This window comes from Sardina pilchardus, chromosome 10 (genome assembly GCF_963854185.1).
Source record: "Sardina pilchardus chromosome 10, fSarPil1.1, whole genome shotgun sequence".
Lineage (NCBI taxonomy): Eukaryota > Metazoa > Chordata > Actinopteri > Clupeiformes > Clupeidae > Sardina > Sardina pilchardus.
In genome coordinates, this window is record NC_085003.1 from 25,455,701 (window position 1) to 25,465,700 (window position 10,000).

The following is a 10,000-nucleotide window of genomic DNA, read 5'->3' on the forward strand; positions in this document are numbered from 1 at the left end:
TTAAATTAGGGCTCAGTGTCTTTACAGTTAAAAGCTGTGCCCTGTACTTACAGTGATCTGTTTTATACATGTACTGTATTGGGCCTGCCTGTCTACCTAGGACCTGCATAGACTGGGGGAGACATACCATGAAATTATTTAGTATGTAGACAAAAAAATACATATCATACATACATTTCTACTCATATGATGATAACTCCTGAGTCCTGATGTTTCACATAACATTCGATTTTAGATTTATTGGGATTCAGCTCCAAACTAATCAATTCAATTTCCAAATACAGTATTCAGACCGGGCTCTTCCAACACAATTACCAAATCAATTCAAGGCAATTCAAATGCACAGATTCATTTTGAAGGTCAGTTTTTCTCCAAATGTTACGGGGTGTCGCTAAGTCACCTAGGTGTATGAAGACCTGTTTGTTGTCATAGGAGAAGGTGGCAGGTCACCTGAATTTCTGTAGCGCTCTTTGTTGTGGAAGGAGAAGGCGGCCATGTCACCGTCCTGGTTGGGCCGGCACAGACCCAGCTCCTCAGTGGCCTGCAGCAGAGTACAGCGTGGAGCGGACAGCAGCAGGACATCATTGAAGTCGTCCTCCCCAGGATGGACAAGCAGGCCAGCACCTACAGCAGAGAAAGGGGGACAGAGAGAGAGAAAGAGAGAGAGAAAGAGATGGGGGGGGGGGGGGGGGGTTGGAGAAAAGGAGATTGTAATATATATATACGGTATTGTGATATCCTGTTAAATGTCAGTGTCTGGGGTCTTACAATATATATATATATATATATAGAGAGAGAGAGAGAGAGAGAGAGAGAGAGAGAGAGAGAGAGGGAGATAGACAGAATAGTGTAAGGATCCTATTGCCCAGGATGATGATATTCCTTTTTATCATATGTGGACTTCTGGCCAGCTACTGGGTAGCTTATTTAATGGAAGTTGACACAATAATATTCGAGGAGTCATTCTGTAGTCAGAACTCCCACAGGTGTGTGGTCATCGTCCTCTGAGCTGGGTATGTTCATTCTGTGATTGTTTTGTAGGATCTCTTAAGTATTCCTTTAACCTGTTTTCGTAACTTTCACATTATCCATTGATGTAGGCTACTTCTATAATCTGTGGGGTGAGTAACGTAGGCTACTGTACCTGATAAATAAATTACGTTCTGATCCGTAGGCATATAGCCTACTAGCCTATGTGCTTATTGACCGGGAGAGCCGTCTAGGTAACGGTGCAAGCGCAATGGATGGCTAGGATTAATTATCGCCGCCGTAGAAACTAATCAACTGGAAGTGGCATGCTAGAGAATAGACGAACTGACTATTGTGCAGGCACTGGGCAGTTTACCAGCGACGGTCTACATTGGTCCCGAAAACCCAGCACAGCCTCAACCCTCTGTAGCATATAATAGGAATGTGCGTGACTGTCTAACGCTGGTGAGTTAAGCAGTACGGGTTAGCACGTAGCCTCTGACCTATTCCCAGCCTAGTAACAGGATTGTGTTCAGAAATCAGAAGAGAGGACCTACAGCATTATTCCTAGATTTGCGGGTATCATAAGAAAACGAGTCATTCTATCAACTTACCATGGATACTAATATTACAACGTCAAACTTTTCCATATTAAGCGAGTCAGATTTATTAGGTTCAACAGTTTATAATCAATTGATAGCCTATATTTTAAACAACGCGCAAAAAGCTTCTTGATTTCCTCCGACCACTTCCAGTTCCCTCATTGGTTCTGAAAAATGACGTCTTCAATGGACAAAGTGAGTGAAAGGGAGACAGAAAACTGCCACAGAGATTATCTAATTTAAATGAGCAGGTGCATCACACCGGTTGCCTTTCCACCTTCAGGCAAAATTATGGCCTTGAACACCCGCACTAGGCCTATGACCCATGTGCAGTTACAATGTGGGTTTGATCACCAGGGACCTGACAGCTGCTTCTCTACTCCTACCTGTGCAGTATCTCTCTGAAACAACACTTTCAATAGATGTAACACTTCCATGCCTCCAGAGACCAGATGCTCTTAGTAGTTCATATGAGGATTTTTTTCTGTAACCTTTGACCTTTGACTTCTCACCTCCTTGGGTCTGTGGCTTGGACAGGAGCCTCATCATCCAGTTCTTGGTGTTTGACTCCACCGTCTCTCCCAGCTGCAGCAGCACCAGCGGCTCCACCCTATCAGACTCGCAGCAGGAGCAGTGGGCGGGACTCCAGCCAGAGATCCACCAATCGGTCAGCTTGGGGCCACTTCCCTTTTTGGGGTCCTGGCCCTCAGGTGGCTCTGGTAGAAGAGGGGTTTCGTCCGAGCAGTCCATGGTGGGACCCTACACACAAGGACCAGATGAGATACATGCTTATGAGCCCATCCAACATTAAGCATTTTAAAACATTTAAACTAAAGAGCTACTTGTAGCTCTATAATAACATTTGAGCTATTCAAATGTATGCATTTAACCTATAGAGCTACAGTTGCAGCATCAGAATAACAGTTAAGCTATTAACATTACAGCATGTTTACATCTAAGCTAAAAAAAAACAACAGCTACAGCAACAGAATAACATTTAAGTGCAGAGGAGACAAGCTAGGAATTACCATTGCATCGGTCAGTAGGCTACTAGTATTAGAGGGTAGGAGTGCCTACATAAATACCAGCCTAAGTATGGTGGGAGGAGAAGTGGTGGAAGAGGAGGAAGAGGAGGGAAGAGGGAAGTGGAGAAAAAGGAGGTAGAGAAGGGAAGAGCGTGGTAAGGGTGTATTAGGTGTGTGAGGTGGTCGGAAGTGCAAAGAGAATAAGTATTCTTGGAAAGGTTTTTGAGACCAGAGAGGGACGCCCCTGCTCTGATGGGACTTGGCATATCGTTACACCATCGGGGGACCACAGATGAAAAAGGTCTGGATTGCTGTGGATTCCTTGGAGGAGCAGAGCGGCCGAGGGGGCAACATAAGGCTCTACGAGAGCAGTTCCTGTTTCTGTTCTGTTTCACACCTGCTGACTTGCTGCACATATTTGTATCAACAAGAGCTTTAATTGTTAGTCAGATCAGACAGAAGGGCAAAGAAAACTACTGAGAGTCCCATTCAATCGGCACAAGCTAGTTTGGATCCACATTAAAAGGTGTTTACTGTGACAAGAAACAGAAGTCAGCTAAAGAAATAGCTTTTTTTGCCGCTGTAAATCTAATTTATGACGCGAGGGACAGTGGCGTTGACAAAATTCAGGTATAGACCAAATTGAGAGTCTAAAATGTATCATAAAATGTAGTATTTATTATTTAATATTTCAACAGTATGTATGAATATTAGAAAACAAATTGTATGAATATTAGACGCATCTGACCGAACTCTTATCCTTTAGTTTACATGAGGCATAAGGAGCATGAATACATTAAGAGTATGAAGCACTCTTCCCAGGTTGCCCTACAGTCCTGGAGTGATCGATTCTTACAGTAGGCCCATATGGACTGTGAACAGCATCTGTGCAGTTCTGCCACACTTTTTCCTTAGCAGATTGATTGTATGCACTGTTAGTGTGGGTAAGTAAGTTTGTGTGTGCATAACATATGTATAACGAATTTGGCCATTTGCAGTATAAGTCTGTCCTGTCATGCATACTGTATGCACACACACACACACACACACACACACACACACACACACAGAAGCGCGCGCTCGCATATAGGTAAGCAGGCACGCACGCAAACACACACATGCACATTTGTCAGCAGTGCGATGATACTTTCAACTGGTATCATGGAAACTGATGATAGACAAATGGAGGCATTCATCAGTAAAGTAAAGATGACACCAGTCACACCATAAATGCAAAAACCCAGATGTCTACTTTCCATATACACACATATAAAAGTAGACATACATGGTCATGAGAACATGCAGGCAGAATATAAACACACACACACACACACACACTCTCTCGCAAACTCTAGCTGCGCATAATACATAAAAAACAATCAATAATTAAACAAAGGGTTTGACATCACACAGTAGTACACAATATGTATTCGCTAAGTAAGTGTGTGTATACATGTGTTTGTGTGTGACAATGGCTGTTCCCTGAAAGCTCTCCCTCCTCTCTGTCTGTTTTCTGAGGACTTGTTGTCAAAACCACTGTCCACAGGACCACTGTCTTACTCAGCAGACTGCTTCCTCTGCTACGCCCCACACAGGAAGTAAACAATCAGAAGAGAAAGTAAGCGAGGGGTACATGAGGTAAACAGAAGGAAGGAGAGAGAGAGAGAGAGACGGAGAGACTGTGAAAGATGAGTGGATGTCAGCGACAGATGTGCGATGGCGGTGTTGCGTTACCTGTAGTAGATCTGGGGTCCTCTCGCTGAGCTCCTGCCACACCCTCCCCTTCTCCTCAGAGGAGTGTTCCTATACAGCACACGGGGGCCGAGAATCACACACACACACATGCACACAAACACACACACACACACACAAACACAAACACTCAGGGCTGACACAGGACCACCGGCCCCACCCACATCATCTCTCTCTCTCTCTCTCTTTCTCTCTCTCTCTCTCTGTCCTTCTCTCTGTCCCTCTCTCTCACTCTCAGGCCGAGTGTTTAGTTCGCCTCTGGGCGGGTGGAGCTGCAGAGTGGAATGCCGTGAAACTCCTCTGGTCAGGCCTGCCTCCCGCATCACAGCTGCCCTGGGTCCTAAAGCCTGCCAAGTTGCAGCCCCACTCTCAGGCCTGTAAACGTTTCTCCTAGATGACTGGAAAGTGAGTCAGTGAACCCAAATAGTGGCCGCTTGTCAGAGAGATTCATTTGTTCATTCTGGGGTCAGCTGTAAGTGCACAGCTGTTAGCGGACATCTTGTAACATCTCCATCCATGTGTTATTTGGAAATGCAAAGCAAAGTCAAGGTAACAGAGGTTCAAACACAGTGGTAGCTGAAGAAAGGAAGACAGAAGCCAAAACACAAGGCAAATCTTTTTTTCATTTAGATCTAGATTACAAAATTAAAAAATAATTTAAAGGAGAGAATGTGAAACATCAAACACACACACACGCACACACACACACACACACACACACACACACACACACAGTGACTCAAACTCAAACAAGTATTAGCAGCAGCACACAATAAAACAAGAGCAATTATAGCTGAGCAATTAAGGTTCAATCCCTAGCAACTATCTCCATGCCACTGAGTAAACAGACATTAGCGCAGACTGACAATAGCGTGCAATGAAAAGAACAAATGGTATCAATAGGAAAAAAAAACCCAAAGAACTGGGGCTGTGTGTGTGCACAACCAGTATGAAATATTCCAATCCCATAGAGTGTTTAATAAAGGTGTTTGTTTCAATAAAGAGGATGGACAGTGAAAGCCTACTCTTGTTATCATTGAGCTCAGTTTAGGAGTTTAAGTGCAGCTTGTTGTTTATGTTTGCCTGCATGCACATACGCCAAAAAAGTCTCTCTCTCCCTCTCTCTGTCCTTATCAGACACACACACACACACACACACACACACACACACACACAGCCACCCACCCACCCTCTCTCTCTCTCTCTCTCTCTCTCTCTCTCTCTCTCTCACACACACACACACACACACACACACACACACACACCAGCGGCGGTTGCTGCTCATTGGAATAGGGGAAGCTCTGATAAAAATGGTCAACTATTAAATTAATATTATTGCTGCTATATTGTTATTTGAGGGGGAAATATATCCTAAAACAGAATAGACCAAACAGTAGCCTACACACACACCTGACCTATTGCCTGCTCTAGTAACACACAAAGGTACCATCACACATGAACACAATGACAAAACACTTGATCATATTCATTGTGTCGCAACACACTTTTCAAAGGCAGGCTCATGCATGAACCAAAGCAACCATGTAGTGCATGTGTGTGGAGGCCCTGAGCGACCCACCAATCTTTGTGCTTGCTGATGGTAGTCAGTTAGCGAATAGATTTTGCATATTTATTATTAAATTAGCTTGTGTTAGACTTCAGACTTTTGCCGACCATTCAAATGAAGGCCCTTTGTGTAGAGGACCAGTGCAGGGAAGTAACTGAATACCTGGATTATGGAATCAGGATTATGTATTTAAAATACAGAAATATGAGCAACTGTATTTAAACAGCTGTTATTTAAATGTGTGGTATTCAGAATACAGTGAAACTGATCAATTTAAGGGATAACGTTGTAAATCATAGTACCATGTAGGGAGAGGCTTTTCAAACTCAAATTCAGGTGTTTTATAGGTGGCTCCTTTCTTTTCCCCCTCTCTGTTTACATTGATATAAATGACAAACTTCTCAGGGGATGTAGAATTAGTTTTGTTGTAGGCCAATATAAAGATTGATATGTACAAAAAACAAGCTAATGTAAAGAAACAAAACCTCCACATGTCCAATGATCCACCTATAGGCTGGACAATAGGATAACTTTAATGTATTTTTTTTTCAGTTTTGACTATGCGTAGTTACTGCCTTTTTGCTTTGTAAGGCAGTATAGGTCCTTGTTTCTTGACTGGGTTGTTGACCGGAAGCAGGGGAGATAGATGTGCAGATTTCCAGCCTGAGATGCCGGGCGAAATCCAAATTCGCCGGCAGGTTCACCCAGTCTAGTATAGGCCCTTGTTTGGGATTTGGTAGCCTTTTAGCCTATACAGACAAAGCATTTTATTCTGTCTTTGACATAATGACATTAAGTGTTTCAAAGCAAATAGGTTTTTATCAATCCTCAATGTAAAGCAGGTTTTGGGTTGCTGTTTACACCATGGGTCTTACAAGTTTACATAACCTTACCCATTTCATCCACTGCTAATAAACTATACGCAAATACAATGCTGATGTAGCCCAAAGTATTCAGTATGCGTTACTCACTTTGAATAATCTATCTGAATACATGTTAAGGCATGTATTCTGTAATCTGCTGTGGAGTACATTCTAAAAGTAACCCCTACCCTGTACAGTAGAGGACACATGTCAGTAGCTCACAACATACTGTAAAGGCACATTGTTCCCCAGAGAGGTTCAGGGAGGAGTGATGCAGAATAAGAGGACCAATAAGAGGCCTGGAAAATTATAGCTGACTAGCTAACAGTCATCCAGATGTTTTTGGCATTTCTGTTCATGATTATGACATTTAACACATGTTTTTGACCAAATCAACCTTTTCACCTATCAGTCTTTAATGAATCCTTCCAAAGTCTTTCTCTAGGCCTAAGTTGAAGATATTGTTTTTTAAATCCGTATTTCTCCCATCTCAAGGCAAACTGAGGGAATGATGCATGATCATTCAAAAACATGACTGGTTTTCTAAGATACAAAGCTTAATGCTAATTGGTGAAGTGTCCCTTTAAGCACAAACATTAGAGGTGTGACTAAATCAAACGTGAAAAGGACACACTGACAAAAAATAGTGCATATACTGTATATATACACATTTTATTTACACATACATTTGCATAGACATTTTATGAATCTAAACATTACAAATATAAGTAAACAGATTTAAGTTAATAATAAGCCTTTTATGTTGACAATTTCTTGCTGTTGAATTAAAGCTTTTAAACATTTTTCATAAATATACAAACAAACAACATGTGGCCGCCTCCACTGCTTGCCCTGAAACAGGTGGAGTTCCCACTGGACATTAGGAGGCTTTCATTAAACTTTTAATTAAACAAAAACATAACTCTCTCATACACCTCTGTCTTCTCACACTGCCATTCATACACACACACACACACACACACACACACACACCATGCACACATGTATACACACACACACGAAACAGGCTTTGTACAAAGCCCTATGCTGAGTGTTGTTTGTGTCACACTACCATGACCACACACAACTCTTCAAAACCAGCTCCTCGCAAGGGGGAAGAGGACCAAGTATTTTGAGCATACTTTTTTGACAAAGGATGTTCTCTCTTGTCACTGTTCCACCACAGTGATGTTTCACCAAAGATAACCACAGATCACCACAGATAACATCCTGCTAGTTATGAGACACACACACAACAACAACACTGGCGCTACCTGCGCTCGTACTTGTGTTTACTCTCCAGTGAGCTAGAACAGCCATGGCAGAGTCATGTGCTAGCATGACGGGTCGGGTGTACTTCAACGACCTTTACCACGACTGACTGAGTTAGCATGTGCGCTAATACCTCCCCAGGGCATGAATGCTCCAACAATCTTCCCACAGATGGAATTCAACAGGCTTTGGAGGGACATGTGAAAAGTATGTGTGAGTGAAAAAGAGCGTGTGTGTGAGTGTGTGTGTGTGTGTGTGTGTGTGTGCGTGCGCATGTCAGACTAAGGGCTGAAAGCTGAATGAGGAATCAGCGGGGCTTGCAAACAACCTCTCCCGTAGCCCCGTCAGATGCATCTTCACTGAGCATCGTCATCCAGAGGCTGCACAGGACACAGTCACACAGTCACATACACACGCACGCACACACACACACACACACACACACATTAACACTTGTCCATCCGGCTTAAGAGATGTTTGTCTACCTTCATGCTGATAAAAAAGCAAGCAGAGGCAGAAGTTACTAAAGAAGAGGCCCAAGCCCTCGCATCATATCCTCAGTGCCAAGGGTCCTGACAACACACACACACACACACACACACACACACACACACACACTGTAAATGTACATTGTACATTTAAATATCTTCACTCACATGGTAATAATCTAATTGTGCCTAACTGCGTGAGTATGTGTTTGTGTGTGTGTGTGTGTGCGCGCGCGCTTGTGTGTGTGCAGGGCTTGTGTAAATCTGATAACGTGCCCTCTCACCTATAACGTTCATTTTCAAACATCTAAAGTAATGTCTTGCCAATGGAAAAAGCTATAGCTCAGTGCCGAGTCTGATTAGGGGAGGAAGTCAATGCAACAGCAACAGCAGCACAGGAGACTGAGAGTGCACTGTTTAAGCAGGCCTACAGGGGGCAGCACACTCTCAGGAAGTGTGAGGGAGGCTCTGGAGTGAGCTCAGCTGCTCCCAGAATACAGACGCAGGAGGCAAGCACCTCACGCTGAAGAGATTTTAAAATGTAACCACCGCCTGGGGACATTTCTGAATACATTTCTGCTCTTGACAGGGTTGGTTTCTGAGACACTTCATGCAATTAATGGACCATTACCTCAAAGTTGACCGGGAAACTACTAAATTACAACAACTCAAGGCCCAACAGCATAAAGAGATATGTGTATAGACACAAGACACATCCCAGCAAAAATTAATGACGGTGTTTATATTTTAAAAACATCTTTTCAGACGGAGTGCCAATGTCAAAAAGGTCCTACCAGCTTCACCATTGAAACGAGAAATTTAGGAGAAGTCTCTATAAATATCTCCTGAACAGCTGTCTCAATCAATTTTCCTCTATTCATTAAAAAGGGTTCTGAAGAGGAGCCATTTTGCATCCATTTAATCACAAAGGTTAGTAATTTTTTTTTATTTCATCTTTCTTTCTTTTCTGGATAATTTTCCAACAGGAAATACAGGACGACAGAAGACCTCTCCATAGACCAGCTTCAGAACCCAACTCTCCTCCTGTTTCTCTGATGACAGGACCTCTCTCATTCCACTTTCACACTCCCTCTCACACTTCCAAATACCTGCTTTTGTCTTACGTGTTGACACACACACACACACACACACACACACACACACACACACACACACACACACACACACACACACACACACACACACACACACAGACAGACAGACAGACAGACAGACAGACAGACAGACAGATAGACACACACACATACACACACACATACACGCGCACACACACAGGCACACACACTGTGTACCAACTCTCTTGAAATCACACTGACATTCACATTTACATTCACATCCATATTCAAGCATATATCCAAATTTATCTGATATACACTGACTAAAACTCTCCCTCACACATACATAGACAAAACACACATACATGTAGACACACACACACACA

The 10,000-nt window shown here is 43.0% G+C and overlaps 2 protein-coding genes across 3 annotated transcripts in view; both read right to left on the reverse strand.

Annotated features, from left to right (window-relative positions):
• Positions 1-4,603, reverse strand: part of ano10b (anoctamin 10b) — a 12,315-nt gene extending 7,712 nt beyond the window's left edge. Inside the window, exons 1-3 of one of the 2 annotated variants that reach the window (XM_062547283.1) lie at positions 4,331-4,603; positions 2,084-2,330; positions 451-624 (exon numbers count right to left, since the gene is read on the reverse strand). In XM_062547283.1, coding sequence (XP_062403267.1) covers positions 451-624; positions 2,084-2,321 — 412 coding nt within the window. In that variant the 5' untranslated portion in view covers positions 2,322-2,330; positions 4,331-4,603. Of the gene's footprint in view, positions 1-51; positions 103-450; positions 625-2,083; positions 2,331-4,330 lie in introns of those variants that run through there. The other variant, XM_062547285.1, reaches the window with a different exon arrangement.
• Positions 4,604-7,409: 2,806 nt separating this feature from the next.
• Positions 7,410-10,000, reverse strand: part of fa2h (fatty acid 2-hydroxylase) — a 31,574-nt gene continuing 28,983 nt past the window's right edge. The window contains exon 7 of the mRNA XM_062547290.1: positions 7,410-10,000. This exon is cut by the window's right edge and continues 479 nt beyond it. The gene's annotated coding sequence lies outside the window, so the exon portion shown is untranslated.